This window comes from Poecilia reticulata, linkage group LG7, assembly GCF_000633615.1.
Source record: "Poecilia reticulata strain Guanapo linkage group LG7, Guppy_female_1.0+MT, whole genome shotgun sequence".
NCBI lineage: Eukaryota > Metazoa > Chordata > Actinopteri > Cyprinodontiformes > Poeciliidae > Poecilia > Poecilia reticulata.
The window spans coordinates 29,683,976-29,701,352 of NC_024337.1; the positions used below are offsets into that span (position 1 = coordinate 29,683,976).

General features: G+C 38.6%; 1 protein-coding gene across 27 annotated transcripts in view; it reads right to left on the reverse strand.

The window, feature by feature from the left end:
* cacna1db (calcium channel, voltage-dependent, L type, alpha 1D subunit, b) overlaps nucleotides 1-17,377 on the reverse strand; it is a 77,109-nt gene that overhangs the window by 15,870 nt on the left and 43,862 nt on the right. For 9 of the 27 annotated variants that reach the window (XM_017305704.1, XM_008414820.2, XM_008414816.2 and 6 more), the window contains exons 7-31: nucleotides 17,165-17,361; nucleotides 15,321-15,424; nucleotides 15,031-15,200; nucleotides 13,790-13,864; nucleotides 11,991-12,078; nucleotides 11,711-11,737; nucleotides 11,221-11,381; nucleotides 10,891-11,116; nucleotides 10,427-10,634; nucleotides 10,113-10,233; nucleotides 9,607-9,721; nucleotides 9,469-9,523; nucleotides 9,262-9,322; nucleotides 8,627-8,774; nucleotides 8,335-8,464; nucleotides 6,936-6,995; nucleotides 6,788-6,847; nucleotides 3,140-3,246; nucleotides 2,800-2,887; nucleotides 2,532-2,639; nucleotides 2,394-2,446; nucleotides 1,474-1,620; nucleotides 1,103-1,304; nucleotides 838-996; nucleotides 61-171 (exon numbers count right to left, since the gene is read on the reverse strand). In XM_017305704.1, coding sequence (XP_017161193.1) covers nucleotides 61-171; nucleotides 838-996; nucleotides 1,103-1,304; nucleotides 1,474-1,620; nucleotides 2,394-2,446; nucleotides 2,532-2,639; nucleotides 2,800-2,887; nucleotides 3,140-3,246; nucleotides 6,788-6,847; nucleotides 6,936-6,995; nucleotides 8,335-8,464; nucleotides 8,627-8,774; nucleotides 9,262-9,322; nucleotides 9,469-9,523; nucleotides 9,607-9,721; nucleotides 10,113-10,233; nucleotides 10,427-10,634; nucleotides 10,891-11,116; nucleotides 11,221-11,381; nucleotides 11,711-11,737; nucleotides 11,991-12,078; nucleotides 13,790-13,864; nucleotides 15,031-15,200; nucleotides 15,321-15,424; nucleotides 17,165-17,361 — 2,981 coding nt within the window. The remainder of the gene's footprint in view (nucleotides 1-60; nucleotides 172-837; nucleotides 997-1,102; nucleotides 1,305-1,473; nucleotides 1,621-2,393; nucleotides 2,447-2,531; nucleotides 2,640-2,799; nucleotides 2,888-3,139; nucleotides 3,247-6,787; nucleotides 6,848-6,935; nucleotides 6,996-8,334; nucleotides 8,465-8,626; nucleotides 8,775-9,261; nucleotides 9,323-9,468; nucleotides 9,524-9,606; nucleotides 9,722-10,112; nucleotides 10,234-10,426; nucleotides 10,635-10,890; nucleotides 11,117-11,220; nucleotides 11,382-11,710; nucleotides 11,738-11,990; nucleotides 12,079-13,789; nucleotides 13,865-15,030; nucleotides 15,201-15,320; nucleotides 15,425-17,164; nucleotides 17,362-17,377) is intronic. The other 18 variants (XM_008414818.2, XM_008414829.2, XM_008414824.2 and 15 more) reach the window with 9 other exon arrangements.

Consider the following 17,377-nt stretch of genomic DNA (forward strand, 5'->3'; position numbering starts at 1 on the left):
GGGGGTATATAAAAGGTTTTCTAACGGGAGAAAGCAGAGGGTGCAGGATGAGACACTCACTCTGGGTTTGAAGGCAATGAGCTTTAGGATCATCTCCACTGTGAAAACTCCTGTGAAGACCATGTTGAGGATGTCCATGGCGTAGTTAAACAGATGAGACTGACCGTGGTGCTGAGGGGAGACAAGCTGACCGTTAGAAGTATTCATTTGACATTGTTACGATCACAAACTGATCAATGTGAACACAAGCACTGGATTTTTAAGGAAAAGTTTTTTGTTTTTATAAATTTCACAAAATGTAGAATTTTTTTTTGTTGTTTCCAGCCTAAAACAGAAAGGTTTGAATCTAAGTATATTCTTCTCTTAAAATGGCCCAGTTAAAGTCCAGATCTTGTTTTTGTCTCAAGATATAGAAAGCTGCTGGTGGAGACATAATCCAAAAGACTTGCAGCTTGGATTATAGCAAGAAGTGGTTCTACAAAATGTAACTCATGCATGATGAATACAAGTGCATGTTGGAACAAACAACTGCGTTTATATGGAGATTAAACATATGGTGACTGTTCGTTCACCTATTAGATTATTTCTATAGACAACCGAGTGCACTTGATTTTTCTTTACGAGAATCACAATAAGCTGGACAGAATGTACATGCCTTGTGAAAATCATGTAACTTTTCCTTTTTTGGTTCATAATGTGTGACTTTGTGGTGGTCTGTCACAATAAAACCCCAACGACAAACATTTCTTATGGTTGCAATGTGACCAAATGTGAAGAAGTTCAATATTAAGTCAAGTGTTTAAAATTGGGATGATAAATCCTACCAGGAGAACATACCTGAATAGCCAGACACAGCGTGTTGAGGATGATCAGGACAAACATGACGTACTCAAAACCAGTGGAGTTGACCACATACCAGAACTTGTACTGGTAGGGATTTTTGGGAATGTAGCGGCGCAGAGGGCGAGCTTTCAGTGCGTACTCCACACACTGTCGCTGTGGCGTTGTTGAGGGTGAACAGAGAGACAGACAGACTCATGAGTGAAAACCAGGAAAGAGTTACGGATTCCTCTGAAGCCAATCTCCTTCGGCAGCCACCGACCTGGTTCTTGTCCAGCTCGCAGTTCTTGTACTCCTTCTCTCCCTGCTCCTGGAAGGTAACGATGACGAAACCAACGAAGATGTTCATCATGAAGAAGGCGATGATGATGATGTAAATGATGAAGAAGATGGAGATCTCGATGCGGTAGTTGTAGATGGGGCCCAAGTTCTCCCTGTTGGAGTCGATGGCCTTGTACAGCAGACTGCGGGGACAAACATGATCCACTGAGCACGACCTGCTTCATTCACATAAATTTTCCCCTGTGACACATCAGCAACTATGAGATAAGATTAACAGTCACCATCAGCTTTGACAGAGCTGTAAACATCACTTTGCTTAGGTTTTTGAACTGACAGTGGACCAATACTCACGTGGGCCAACCCTCAAAGGTGGAGACGGTGAACAGGGCCATCATGGCCATGAGGACGTTGTCAAAGTTGAAGTCGCTGTTGTACCAGATCCTTTCCTTCACCATGGGCAGAGCCGTGTCCCCGTTGTTGTAAAGAATGTATGTCCCCCTATTTTAAAAAAACATCTTTAGACACTTAATCTACAAGCACAACACTGTCCAAATCTTTTAAACTTCTCCTTGCTTTTTTTATTATTTGCTTCCAGGCAGCAAGACATTCTTGTAATATTTTATAATGGCTTTAATAGTTTTTAAGCTTTCTGAAGGTCTCTCATCATACTTGTTTCAGCTTCGGCTGCTTGTCTATTCATTTCCTGTATATTCCTTTGACCTGAATGTCACCACATGTCCAAGGTCTGCATAGACAAGTGTGAGGGTAGATAAGCAGAGGACAAATAATTTAAAAAAATGTCAAGCTTAAAAAACAGCTACAGCACTTAAACAATCTTATCTTCACAAACATAAACATTTACAAATAACAAAATTTCAACAGAGATCTGAGACCTAAACGATGCATTAGCCCAGCTGATAATTTAAAACAATTTCCTGCTGTTCAGGAACACTGACACTGACAGCCTGTATTATTTAGGGACTTTGCAATAAGACATTTAAAGGTCCAATTTAAAATCGGTTCTTTGCTAAGTTTCCTTGACGATGGACCAGGACAGACCTTGATTTTAGCTGCCTTTTAAACCTGAATACATAATATGTAAGAGGTTTTGTTTTTTTAACAACTTTTCAAACAAAAAAACCTTAAGACTGTTTCTAATAAAACACAAAATGATTATGCTAACAATTAGGCAGAAAAAAAGCCAAAATCAAAATCATATCTTGCTCCTTGGAAGCAAAACTGTGACCCAGAAAGAAATGAGAAGAACTAACTTGCACTCATCTGGGCTGGACTTTGCATCATCTGTGCACCGGTAGAATTTACCCTATAAAAAATAAGGTAGGACAGCGGGGGTTTATGTAAAATAATATTATGACACAAATTTCATGCACGACTTTGTGCTCTTGTACCTTGAAGAGCTGCACTCCGATGCAAGCAAACATGAACTGCAGCAGGGTGGTGACAATCATGATGTTGCCGATGGTTCTGATGGCCACAAATACACACTGCACCACGTGCTGCAGAGGGACCAAGTTATGAACTGTCAGTTCAAATACACAGCTGCATCAGAAACAGAGCCACAGGCATACACAGAGACACTGAGATCACAGGGAGAACCAGACACACTCATGTGGAGAAACACACAGGCGTCAGGCCTCACTGAGTGTTTGTTTTTACTTTCAGTCCTTTGGCTCTGTTGATGGCCCTGAGCGGACGGAGAACCCGCAAAACACGGAGGATCTTCACCACTGAGATGGCAGAGGACCTGCGGAGGGCGGTAAAAACACAACGAGTTGAGATAATCTGAAGTGCTACTAGGAAAATCAAGTAACCTTGTCATAATCTATTCTGATTTTCAGGGCCAACATGAGAGAAGAGACATTCATGTTCAACTTCAAGAAATATCTTCAGCTAAAACTCAAACTACTCAGGTAAACCTACTGACAACATTAGGCAAAAATGTGATTTTCTCCAAGAAAAACAAATCATTTCTGCAGAGAGATGGGAGGATACACACTGAATGCCAAAGGAGACGAGAGACACGCCAACGACCAGCAGGTCTAATAGGTTGAAGTAGTTTCTGCAGAACGCCCCTTTATGCAGGAACGCTCCGAATGCCGTCATCTAGACAAGTAAGAGAGAAAAATTACACCAAAATCTACACACAAAAACACAGCAGAGAAAACAACAGCTTGACCCAGGCTCATTTTTTAACTTAAGAAACAGTAAATATATATATGTTTAATTCTTACATATTTTAACTGCGGTTGGTTAAAGTTGTAGTTTTTATAAATAATAATTTTTTTACATATTTGTTGAAACTGTCAGTATGTCTTGACAGTATGGCTTGAGACAGATAATTCAGCTCCTCTGCTTTCTCCCTGTGCTCCCAGTACAAAATAGAAACAACCAATCAGAGCCAGGAGGCGGGTCTTAGCGGGGTCAATCATCTAGTGTGGTGCTACTCAGCCTCTCTTTCCACCGGTTACATAATCTTAATTTTCACGTACATTTAGCATATTCCACTATTTTTTTATTAGGTTTATTCCAAACTGTATGTGAAACTGAATAACTGATTTTTTTTGTCACCAGTAATGGTATTTAGTATAATCCAAATGAATGTATCGTTGATTTTTACAATTTCATAATTAATCCTGGACTAATTGCAACAATCAAGATATACCACGTTTATAAAAAGTTATGGTTTCGACACCAGTACTACAATCTAACAGCTTTAAGCTTTTTAGGGGAAGTTTTAACAAGAAGCCACATAAAAAGATCCACTCTGCTGATTTCTGCAGGTTTTTGAAGCACAGAGTGAACACAGCACAGTGTTGCTACACACTGCTGGTCAGCTGAGTGAATGAGGGACACGACACTTTACAAAAACTGAAATTTGACTATTGGAAATTGTTTCTGTTTGGGAAACTACAGTTCTGTGAAATAACATTTGCAGCCTCAAAGACTTTATTTTTGTTTTTTGATACACTGATGTGTCCCACATCATACAAATTCTATTATCAGACCGAGATAACTTCAATAAATACTAAAACAGTTTTCAAATGATGAATCCCCCCCTCCTTGTTCAATCATAAGTTAACTGTGATTAAGAGTTGGGGTCAATTCATGTATTATCTGTATTATCACTGTTTCTGTAGCAGCATTTTTTCCATAAGGTAGTCAGATCATGATGTACTTTTTTCACACTTTTGTGTAAATACTGTGAAGCCTTTGAACATAGTTAGCATACAGTGAAAATTTCATCCTGGCCCATGATTTATGCACTTTGCTAAACAAATGCATTTAAATTGAAAACATACAGATATGCATGCATGTGCAGTTCTGCACACACACACTCTGACAGACGCATGTGAGCTACAAACAATGCAAAATATTGGCACATGACAAGGAGAGCAGAAGTCCTTACATTTATTCACTACACAGGTTAATCCTAACACTGTAACACACATGTCCTCTGTTAATCTAAACAGGGAGAGCTACCTGACATGCAGCGAGAAACGAGATGGGGGACAGGACTGAACAGTAACTGTGACTACCGTAGATTATTTCTGAATCATTAAGTTTATTATCTGCAAAAATGCTAAGCAAAAAAAAAAATACATTTAATTTCTGACTCTAATATTTAGTCAGGCAGTAAAGTTACAAAAAGTTTAAAAAAAAAAAAGATAGAAAAAATGTAAAACTACCATAATTTGTGTTTGTTTGTTTTTTTTAAACGTTGAAAACTCTGTAATGTTTAATTACTAAAGCAATTTTATTCTGGAGATCTTTACTTACTTCTACACTTACAGGCACCCCTGATAAAGATGCAAGAATCCTGAAAATAAATGTATTTTCCTTTAAATATGTTCATAATTGTTAATTTTTCTTAATAATTTTTTTAATTAAATCTTAATTTGAGACAATAATTGTAAAAAATGCCACATTATTTTATTGATTTATTTCCAACAGTGGGACAATGAATGAGACTCTCAACACTGGAGAGTCTCCAGCATACACTGGAGCATATACTGGAAAATACATTTTATAATTTTGGTAGCACATCATGTCATTTTTAATCACAGTGTCTAATAACTTTTAATTAAATCTCAAATTTTCTGATATGTATTTATGAGGCAACAAAAAAACATCTTTGACCATTTTCTTTTCCATTAAAAAAATAGCTACTTGTTTAAACTTGTGCTATTGTCACAGTGATTTTGTCGTGACATTAACAGGCTAATAACTGGAAATTAGAGGTGTGCCGATCAATCGCCACCGATCATAATCGGCCGATTTCCGTGAAAAAGTGTTTGATCTGTGATCGCCGATCCCGGTCTCTTGTTGCCGATCACACAAACTGATCACCTGCATCTCATTTCGCAGCCTGCCTGTGCAGCTGGTCAGGACACGAGGATCAGATGGCAGGTAAAGCAGCGCACAGCTACAAACACTCACCCGGATTAGCATGACGGTCAGAAAGCTAAACAAATAACCCGCAAAATTATTTAAGTCTTCGAGCTGCGATGTAAGAAGCTTTTTCTGTTCTCGCTGTTGAACCGCTGCTACGCGCTACAGGTAGTAATATTTGACAGACGGAGTTTCGCTTCCGCTCCACCTGGTAGAGACTCTAACACCGAACCTCTGCTTAAAGCTGCAGCATCTAACTTAAAATAATACATTTTACATACGTATTAAAACTTTCGTTGTTCTAACATGAGAGATAATCTCTGAAAAATTTATCGATCTCCTCTCTGTTCTGCATAATTACTCCGCTCAGTCAGAAACAGCCAATCAGAACTAGCAGTAATCAGCTAGCCGCCATGCTAACAGGAAGTTTTCATTCAGTATCTCAGGATTGTTTATTTTAATGGATCCTGTATTTGYCTTTGAATGTTAAGTTTTATACTTGAATTTTTTTGGCAATGTTGAGAGGTTTTATTTTKACTCTTTGCATTATTTAGCCTCTTCAGAGCCATCATATATTTTCAGTCTGATAAAGATAGTATTACCGATAGCAGTACAATTTGCACAATGCCTGTTTTGTTTAGTTTTCTTCTTGGAAAAAGTTATTAAAAACAAGTTTTTGTCCAAATTAAGGTGAATTAATGGTTCCTTTTTACACATAATGTAACCGGTAGTGTTTATGATATAAAAAAAAACAACAAAAAAAAACATGTGATTGGTATCGGTGATCGGCCCTCATGGGTGATCGGTATCGGTATCGGCAGGAAAAAACCTGATCGGCACATCTCTACTGGAAATGCAACAAGAAAAGCCAACATATTGAGCTATCACAGCGAGGTCGGTGTGAGGAAGACAAATGAATTTCTAGAACTGCAGCAAAAAAAAATCTTGCAGTCACCAAGTCTCTATTGCTATTAATTTAGCTCAGTGATTTTGTTCACATCTTAATCAGGGGTGCTAATAATTGTGGACAGCGCTGTGGCTAGAAACGTTGGCCATGAAGCAAAACGTGTTTCTGACAGACAAGGAAAAACAAAACTGACATAAAACGTGTCGTAGTGTTGGGACGACAAAACGAGCAGGCAGCCATTACTTTCCTAACATTTAAAAACATTTTTTTTTAAAAACGACGAGAGGAAGACATTTGCAGCAAGCTGAAAGGTGCTGTTAAGGCGCCACGATAGTCGCCGTTGTTTACCTTAATAAGGATCTCAAATGTAAACATACTAGTGAAGACATAGTCTGCATAGCCTAGGATCTGAGAAGGCAATCAGAGTGACATAAGCACGCAGGGTTACTGAAGCTCTACCCAACACAGCACAGCACAGCACACACAGGACATTTACCTTCAACAGGATCTCAACAGTAAAGATTGCGGTGAAAGCATAGTCAAAATAACCAAGTATCTGCAAAAAGCAATGCACAAGTTCAAGTCATTGCAGGTTAACACACAAAGTGGTCTATTAAACACTTGTTGCTGCAAGATAATGTTGTTTAGACACATACAAAACAGAAGCAAATATCCACAGAGTGAAGCTGAACTGGGTAACATCTGAATGTAGAAGCTGTTTTTATGATCAATCACTTCATCAGTCGTAGTGTAAAAGGATAAAGCTTGGAGGTGGCGGTTTGATTTTAGTTCCCGTCTGGAGTTATTGCTGGGAGGAAAGGTCTGTGCAGTAATTTCAGGAGAGACAGATTTATTTTCTCCAATGCAGAGCACAGAAAGCCCAGTGTTATTTATGATGTGTTCCTGTCCCAAACCACCAAATCTGAGGCCTGACAGCTCCTCGGACAGTCCGTCATCGGCTAATGATACCCGTCAGGTCCAATCACTCCTCACTGGCCTCCCTGTTCTGGCTTCCTGTCATTTTGAGGATCAAATTAAATTCTTGTTTTTAAGGATTTTAAAGCCACTATATCTATCAAATTATTTACACTATCCAACTATTTTCTTTATACTTATATTTTTCATCCTTGTTTAGAAAATAAAAATAACATCTGCATGTTTGGGGTTTGTCAGCTTCCAGCCAGAAACTCCACATTACCTTTGCTGCACTAGCAGGTGGTGATGATATTTACTAGTTACTCTTGCAACGATTATATCTTTTCATTCATCTTTTTTTTCCCCGTTATGATGTTTCTGTTATTCTCGGAGAGCTTTCACATTTTCAACCACTATTAATCAAGGGCAGGAAAAAGTCTGTTCAATGAGCAACTTTGCCCTGCAAAGTATGAATTCATGACTGTGGATATTTAATAGCTAACTAATGATTGTAGTCCTACGATATTTTGATAATGTTCAAAACTGCTAATATTTCCCTGAAGGTTCCGGTTATCATTGGGATCATGCCACATTCAGGATCACCAAGCGCAGCTTGCTGCGGTTTTGTGGAATACAAAAACCATCACTGACTGAAATTCAGAAGTGACCTCATTCAGTTTAATAAAGAAGGAAGAATATTGGAAAAAAATTAGATTATTTAGACATTTACAAGACGAGGAAACTGGCCATGTACATTGTTTTGAGAATATTAAACATATTTTTGCTTTTACTGAAGGAGAGATCTAACAAGTTAATGCCAGTCTTCTCAACTGAAGCATTCATGTCAATGTAATAAACAACAGTCTAAGGTCGGGCTTCATCCCCGGCTGTGCTGGTAAAGTCCTACTGGAAAAGACTCTTCATTAGCTACGGTTAGCATATCAAGCTTCCCTCACACAGGTTAATGTGGCTTTACGTACAATGTTGCGAGCGGAGAAGTTGCGGATCGGGTCCTCGGCCGCCAGGGAAACGGAGCTCAGCATGATGAAGACCAGGATGAGGTTGGTGAAGATCTGATGGTTGATGAGCTTATGGCAGAGCACACGAAACCTGCAGAAACAGAGGAGAGACAGAGGGAGAAAAATATCAGATTGCTACATTTAAGTTTTATTTTTCTCTGTAGCATCTAAAAATGATTGATTTCAGATATTTTGTTGTTTTTTTATTTTTTTCTTTGAACAGAGAAAGTGCCTGTTCTGATTCAAAACTCACGGGTTGGTGCTGCTGAAGATGAAAAACGCACTGCCCTCCGGGATGGGTGGCGTCTTCTCCTTCATGGTGAGTTCAGAGAGCCGCTGGGGCCGGGGGCCCGGTGGGGCTTCAGGGAGGTTCCCATTATCACCATCATCTTCATCATCACCTGTAAAACAGTAGCTCAGTATCATAATGCTTCCTATTGTTTGCACCATAGTAAAACTGCCTAACTAAAAAATATAAACATGTTTAATCATAAAAGTAAATATCTAGATTATTTCTTTACTTTATTGACTGTATTGCTGATAAATTCTATAAAAAGAAAAGAAAATCTGCATCTTTTTCCCTTTTTTTTTCCTTTCCCTGTTTTTTCTTCCTCAATTTAATTGTTTTCCCTTTTATGTGCTTTATTGATTACAAACATTTATTTGATTTTCGTCATTTCATTCCCTCACAATAGTTTCATTATATATTTTCTCAGTTTCCTCTTCCTTTATCTTATATTTCCTGGTGCATTTTGTCAAATAGGTATAATAGAAGTCACATGTGTAAGGAATACCAGTGGATAAATCCTTTGAAAGTACATTAAAAACTATAAATTCATTTTTGTTTAAACTTGATTAAAGTGACATTTAAGAAACAAGGTTTTTCACCTGGTGAGCCGACGGTCGTGTATGATTCTTTGTCCCCCTCTAGCAAGGCCTCCGTTGGCGTCTAGAAGATGTTTAGGGTACAGTTATTTTTATTTTTTTTACAGATTTCTTAATACAAAAAAGAAAAAATATCTAACACTAAGAGAATAGTGTGAGGATTCAGTCGTCTAAATTATGTATGAGGGCTCAAGCTAATTTCCATTTTACCGTTGTTTTCCCATCTTCTGTTATTTCAATCCTCTTCTTCTCTGTGTTTGAGTCCCTGTTGGCAATGAATAGATGGAAATTTAAAAAGAACTGTCAAATGAAGTAAAATATGTCAAATGGAAGCTTGGTGAACCATACTTTGTACTATTCTTTCTCTTTTTGGCCTCCTCTTCCTCTTTCTGCGCTGTGTTGAGGCTCTCTGCATCAGCCAGGTTATCAACAGCGATGGCCAAGAACACATTCAGCAGGATGTCTGATCAAGTAAGTTACGGAAAAAACAAAAACACTTACCAACATTTAAAAAATAAAATAAAAATCTCCACAAGCTTCACGGAAACGTATCAGTTCAGTTAAATTAGCTTTTTTTTTCAATTGGGTAAAGTTGTAATTTCAGCTAAATAAATGTGACCGAATATAAAAACATGCCACACTTATCAGATTTACATTTGTAAGATATTCAACAATCATGCGTCATTGTCCTTCCACCTCACAGTTATGCTTTGCTTTGAGTTGGTCTGTCACAGTAAGCCCTGATTTAAAACAATTTGTGTTAATGTTCAAACTCAAAAAACTGATTTGGTATGATTAGTGTTTCAAGGCACTGTCTGGGTGATGTGAGTGTGTGATTGCATTGTGTAGGATACAGTTTCCACAGATGAAGAGGATGATGAAGTAAATGCAGACCACCATGCCAGAGGAAGCCGGACCGCCGTACGCCATGATGCCGTCGTACATCACGGTGTTCCAGTCCTCGCCTGTCAGGATCTGGCGAACGACGTGAAAAATATCAGGAGAAAAAACCCTGAAGCACCTGATTCTGGTCGAACCGCATTATTTGCAGTAATGAACGTCATACAATGCCACAGACTGCAATACTTTAACCCGAGTGAATCATAAGACATGCTTGATAAAAAGTGATAAAACCCTCGGTTCGTCTCTGATTCTCACAAACACAAACCTGAAACACGGTGAGGAGGGCCTGGGGGAAATTATCAAATGTGCTTCTTTTGGTCACCGTCTCATCAAAGTTGAATTTGCCCCCAAAGAGTTGCATGCCCAGCAGGGAGAAGATAATGATGAAGAGGAAGAGCAGCAGCAGCAGGGAGGCGATGGACTTCATGGAGTTGAGCAAAGAGGCCACCAGGTTACTAAGAGACGCCCAGTGACTGAAGAGACAGAGAGAGAATTTAACTCTCCTTCTTTCTTTTTCTCCTTTTTTCATTCTCTGTTCCTTTTTTCTTATAGAGAAAAATAAAGTTTAGTAAATGGGGAAGAAATAGCAGTTTGTGTCTTCAATCTTAGTCTCTTTTCATAGCTCCATTTCCCGTTTGTTTATTTTAATTATTATTATTTCTGCTTTTATTTGTGCAGCAGACTTTAGCCTTCATGACATGAACAAACATTAGCGTAAAATATGCTCACCGCGTAACTTTGAAGATCCTGAGGAGGCGTACGCAGCGCAAAACTGAGATCCCCAGCGGAGACATGATGGCTAACTCCACCAGGATGGTCTCCACGATTCCTCCACACACCACAAAACAGTCAAAGCGGTTGAACAGCGACACGAAGTAGGCCTGGAGCCCCAAACTGTACATCTTCACGAGCATCTCCAGAGTGAACAAGGCCAAAAGAACCTTGTTGGCTACATCTGGAGCAGAGAGAGAGAGAAAAAAAGGAATGCTTTTATATAAATATAACGGTTGTAGTATATTGAAAGTACAGCAAACAGAATGTAAAAAGTAAAACAGACACCTTGTACTTCTGTTAGCCATTCGGGCTGGTTGTAGTGCTCTGACGCGATGGTGAGGGTGTTGAGGAACACCAGGATGATGACGAGCCAATAAAACGTCACGGACTTCACGGCTGCCCGGCACTTCCTGCGGCAGAAGCGGTTCCACCGTCGCCACTGCCGACTGACAAGAGAATCGGTTTGAAATATTTTCTCCATCAGCTTAGAAAATCTAAAGGGAAACGTTACGATCTGCGTCACATGCAAAAGGATCATTTGTTGGAATAAAGGAAGTCTGTCACGGTAAATACGAGTGGATCAAAACCGATCAGGAGCAGACGGCTGGATTTTAGGTCAACACGGAACAGCGCTGGATCGCTGGAGGCATCAGGGAAAGAAACGTACGGATGAAAACAGCAGGGATCAGAATGATTCAAATACGTGACCAGAACCGATCATACACGATGAGAAGAAGAGCATAGCTGCCATGCAGCACCACAGCACAATACTAACCTGCACTTTGATTTAGTTATTTTCTGACTGGTGGAAATAGAAGACAAGACATTTTTTTTTAAAAATAAAAATGGGAAGCACTGTAAATCTCTAAAACCCGACTCAGGAGTCGAATCATCAGCTCATGTCAGTGTGACTTGATTTCCAACCGACTGATGCTGCGTTTCAGAACTTGCTACCTTGGTGACCGATTTCCTTCTAAAGGGAAACTTCTGCATCAGCTGTGAGCTACTTGATGAAAAACTGATAACTGACTTCTGGTGTGATGTGTCAAACTCACCACAGCGGTCCACAGCACAGAGATTTGCCCTCTTCTCCATTATGGTTGTCTGTGGTCGCCGACTCTGTCTCACTCGTGGGCATGCTGGCTGCAGAGTCACACACACGCACATACAAATGTGAAAAAAAAGAACTGCATGAAAGCATTTACAAGTTTAACAAGACTTACAATTTTATTTCATCAACATTTTTTTTTTAAATAAAGCGTATTTTCTTTTTGGCATTAATTCCTTCCTGGCTTAGCTGAGCGATAGGCTTAAAATATCTACTTTTTTTCAGATCCATGTCTTCTCCCAAAACCAACATAAAATGAAACATTAGTAGCAAAAAAAACTGAGAAACACCAATTTCATTTTAGATGTTGCAAGTTTCTTTCTTGCATCTTCTCTGCATTTTCCATACATAGAAAATGCAAAACTGTAAAACAATCATAAGATTGCGTGTGGTATGCGGAGCCAGTATTGTGGTGTCTCTAATGGCCGTAAATTATTTGAAAAAAAGGGGGGAAAAAGCTAAACTATATGTGTGACGTCCAACCTAGAAATGTATCTAATTTAGAATAGAATAAACTGACTGTTATCAATTACTATTGATCATTATCAAATCAGATTAGCAGATTTTCAGAGACAGATGCTCTATATCAGTTTATCACAAATTAGGCTGATCTCTAATTCCCCGGAATTGCATCAGAGTAGAAAAGTTATTGTTGCAGAAAATCTATTTTAAATTAAATTATCTGCATGGAAAAAGTCAGAACAAATGCATCAGAGTGAAATAAGCTCATTAGGATCCAAACATCTGAACGTCTAAACACACTGTTGAAATGTAATGCTTTATTATATTTCTATTTATTAAATGATATATTGCGATATATGGTCTCTGCACTGCAGTAAGTGTTGGTTTTAACAGACATGGGATCAAAACATTTATAAAACACTGAAAATGGAGTGATTCATGCATGCAGAAAAAACAACCTTACTGATAAATAATGAACATGTTCGATATGATGATGTATGATGAGCTACCTCTACACTGACACTTCTGATTGAACCCAAGAAAAATACAATTTGATAAGTAAAATCTTGGGGCAACATTCCAAAGAATACACATTTATACCCATATAAAAAAAATCTCATGCTAAATGTTTTTTTTTTTCAACAAAATCACCACTAAGTGGCCCATTTTCTCTTAGAAACTCTTCAAAACAGGGAAATCAGAAGAAAATGCATTTGAGATAAGGAAGTTGTGTGTTGAATCCTTATTAGCCAGGAAAGAACATAACTCCAGTTGTAATTGCAGTAAATTGTTCTGTTTCAAATAATCATATTATAATTGCTGAACCTATTTGAAAACTATTACACTTCTGACTGCGTATTCAAAACCAATACGACGGCTTTTATCTGGCTTTTATTGTAGCTTGTACAATAGTTGTAGAAGAGTTTACTTTAGAAGATTATACACCTCTAAACAGACATTTGTTTTGCATCTTGTAGTTTAAAATCACTTCAGTTAATTTCTTTTATTTGCTTTTTTTGCTTAAAATATATTCTTCTCACACCAGAAACTGACTTTAGCATTAAAGAAAATTATTATAGATGATAATAAAGATGAGGATGATGATGGTGGTAGGGACCATGCACAATAAAGAAACAAAGTGCACAAAGCATGCAGCAAACCAAGCCCATCAATGCAAAGACACTCTTCAGGACGAAGGTGAAATGTCCTCATGAACACGACGCACAGGGGACAGATGAAGTCTTCCCGACGCTCCCGCGCTCGAGTGCACACAAATACATTTACCCTGTGTCTCTGTGGACTGAGAGAACCAGCCAAACTTTCCTTTCTTCTTCTCAGTGAGGTCAGCCAGCGTGACCCCTTGGTGTTATCAACATGCAGTTCACACAGCCAGACAGCAGAGGAAGCAGTGAGTCAACACAAAGCAGAACAAGAGAGAGGAATGAACAGCGAGAGGCAACTTCAGAACAAACCACTGATGCAGCTACAGTATCCAGAAAATCACTGATAAACTACAAAGAATATATATCCATCCATCCATCCATTTTCTTACGCCCTTGTCCCTCAGTGGGGTGGGGAGGGTTGCTGGTCAAAAAATATATATTTATGGTTTAAATTTGTCCATAGGGTGGAGTATAATGAAGATAATGACATTCCTTTACCAGTAACTGATCCACGGGTTGTTATTTATGAGATTGTTAGTTATTAAATAGTATTAGCTATAATGAAAGTCAATAAACCTGACTAGTCAGATCTCTCTTCTCCCGATTTCTGGACACAATAACCACATATTACATTCTAAGACTGAGGATGATTAGCTGTAAACAAAACTTAAGTGAGAATGTGAAATACAGGAGTTAGGGAAGTAAACAGTTGTTAAAAACAAAGATGTGTGGCAACACATGGGAGGAAGAGGGGAGGAAAAGAGGGAACATCTGATGTTAGCGGCATTCTACAGGCAGTATTTACAAGAAACACACACACACACACTGCAGGAATCAAGGAGAGAACGTTAGTGTGTTATCACCTTAAACAACAACAGCAGTAGCAGCAGCAGCAGCAACAGCAGTGGTAAAAGCAGTGCAGATACTGGAGAACATGAACACTGACGGGTGCATGTGAACTGACAGCAAGGCGCTGAAGGGCCATCAGTGCACAGAAGATGAGATTTTATGATTTTTTTGCAAAAAAAAAAGGATGATTCCTGCGCCATCCCAAGTTTATTATGTAACCGCATAATTACTGATTATATAATCAGGGCTCTTCCTTCATCTGTCTTTCAGATGTCAACAAAAAAAAAGAAAAAGTAAAAATTACAAATGTGAAATTATCCAAACTTAAGGTTTTAGACGTGTTTTTGAATCCTCCAATTTAAACTTGTTGAGTGGTGAATTGATGGTGAAAATTCACAAGCATTCAGTCACTTTGAAAGACTGAGGAAATAAAATGATGCCACAGTTCGGGTCAGATTCCCTCAGCTGAAACACACGGAGCAAACAGCAATCAAAACCATCCGGGTAACTCACGGTTGCGCTTGCCCTCCTCGTCCCCCTCCTCCTCATTCTCGGGGTCGATGTCCTCGGCTTGCGTGATCCAGTCCAGGTAGCCCTTAAGGTCCTCCTCCAGTTGCTGCTTCTCGCGCAGCTTCTGGAAGTCGCCGCGAGCTTTGGCCTTTTCACGCTCTTTGGAAAACTCTCTGCAAGGAGGAAAAAGAGATGACACATGCGCCTGATTCAGATTAAGGAAGGTTTTTTTTTGTTTGTTTTTTTTTCTCACTTTTCTGTCTGAAAGCTGGAAAGTAAAAATGTAAACGTACCCACTCAACACTCCCAAGACCAAGTTCAGAACAAAGAAGGATCCGAAGATGACCAGACTGACAAAGTAGACCCATGGCAGCTCGAAGCCCATCGCATCGTTCATCTGTATTGGAAATTGTTTAATCAATGTTAGCTCACTTAGCAAAATCTGTGCTTGAGATAAAAAAAATTTTTAAAAATGAAATAAGTAAAAATACTGATTTGGGATGATGTGTTATGATCTGTAGCTGTTTAAATTTCTGTGTTTCCAGTTTTGATCATTTCCTTATTATTTTTTGAGATCTGGCTTCAGTTTATTCCTCTGTGTTGTTTCTGTTGTGCCGTTTCCTTTGTACATTATTTTAATGTTGGTGCTCCTTTGTTTATGTTGGTTACAGGTTTTCATATCATTATATTATATTTTAAAGGCATCTCATATTATTCACTGCGTAATACTCGTCCATCATTCAAATCGCTCAACTACTTACAGAGGAACGCAAAAATCCCTTCAAAATTGTAACGGGACATCAAAGATTTTTTTTAAAGTTACATAAAAGGATAAATACAAAATATAAATAAACCTATTTATATTCTATTGCAGTAGAAACATGTCACTCTAATACATTTTAGTAAAAATACAATCTTTAGTTTGATTACATTGATTTAATATTGAAATAAAAATTGCATATTAGGAAATAATTAACAGTTATTTTTTGATTGTTTTACATTTTTGATAAAAACTTACTGGCACCCCTAATGAAAAGAAATGTAGCTGTTTTATTAATCAAAATGTACTTTTTCAAATTGATCAAATAGTTTAGGAACTTTTAATCAGTGATCTATGACTCTTTTCTCTCAGGCATAAGCATGAGATTAAATAAAATCTCATTTAATTTAGTCAGTTTTCATGTCATCATATACATACAGATATGCTTTGGTCTTCATAACTCAGCAAACTGCTTCCAGAAACCATCTACTCACCATAAAGCCTTTGCTTATGAAGCCATTGTTTTATTTTACACTATAAAATATGTATTTTTTAATTAATGCAAGTCACAGTTAAAAAAATGTTTTGCGATTTATAGTTCTAAAAGAAAAATTAGAAATTGGAATGAGCAGGTCAGAGCTTTACAGAGAATGGCAAATGATTTCTGATCAGAGCATCCCTGCTCAATACATGGAAAATTGGCTCTTTTTTTCCTTCTTCTTTTTTTTTTTTTGTAGATGTAGATCAACTGAGTTTCTTCACAGCTTCACTCACAAAGTACCAAATGCCCACCCACCAGGCACGAACTGTTAAAGTTGGCCAATTCAAGTAGAACAGGTCACATGGCACATGTAACATAAATTACCATCTATCCATAAATCAATTCTTTATTGTTTTAGGTTTGTCAGGCCTTCTTCTCTCCAGCAACACAACACCAACACTGAGGTGAAATTGCCATGGCAACGCATACATGGAAAGAGCTGTAAAATGTGTGGAAAGGAAGAAAACAGGACTATAGGAAAACAGCAGAGGAAGAGAAAGAGAGAAGTTCATTATTTGAGAGATGAGGGTCACCATCGGTAAATGAGTGGGAGGACTGAGATAAAGCTCATAAGTGTTTTAGCTAATTAAAAGCCATTGCTGGTTTTTGCTAATGAGAAGCTGGGAGTTTTCAAGGGCGGCTAGCTTTTTAAATCGATGACACTTGTTTATTCAAAGGAGAGCGACTGTCCAGGCTGCAGCTCTGAAAGAAATCATGTGAGTGGGACCCATGTGAGGTTGCTTAATGAGATTTTATATATGATCATGCTTTTAGTAAAAAGTCAAAAATTGGTGGCAGATTCAGACGTCTGGGTCAGTTTTGTCACATTCGATTACCCAGTAGAGAACGTCGGTCCAGCCTTCCATGGTGATACACTGGAACACGGTGAGCATGGCAAACAGGAAGTTGTCAAAGTTGGTGATGCCGTTGTTGGGGCCTTGCCAGCCCTCTCTGCAAATGGTGCCATTGACCAGGCAGCGGCGGCCGTGCCCAGAGACAGCGCACGGCGCGGGCTCCTCTTCTGCCAGGGCGCCTGGAGGCGAGAACAC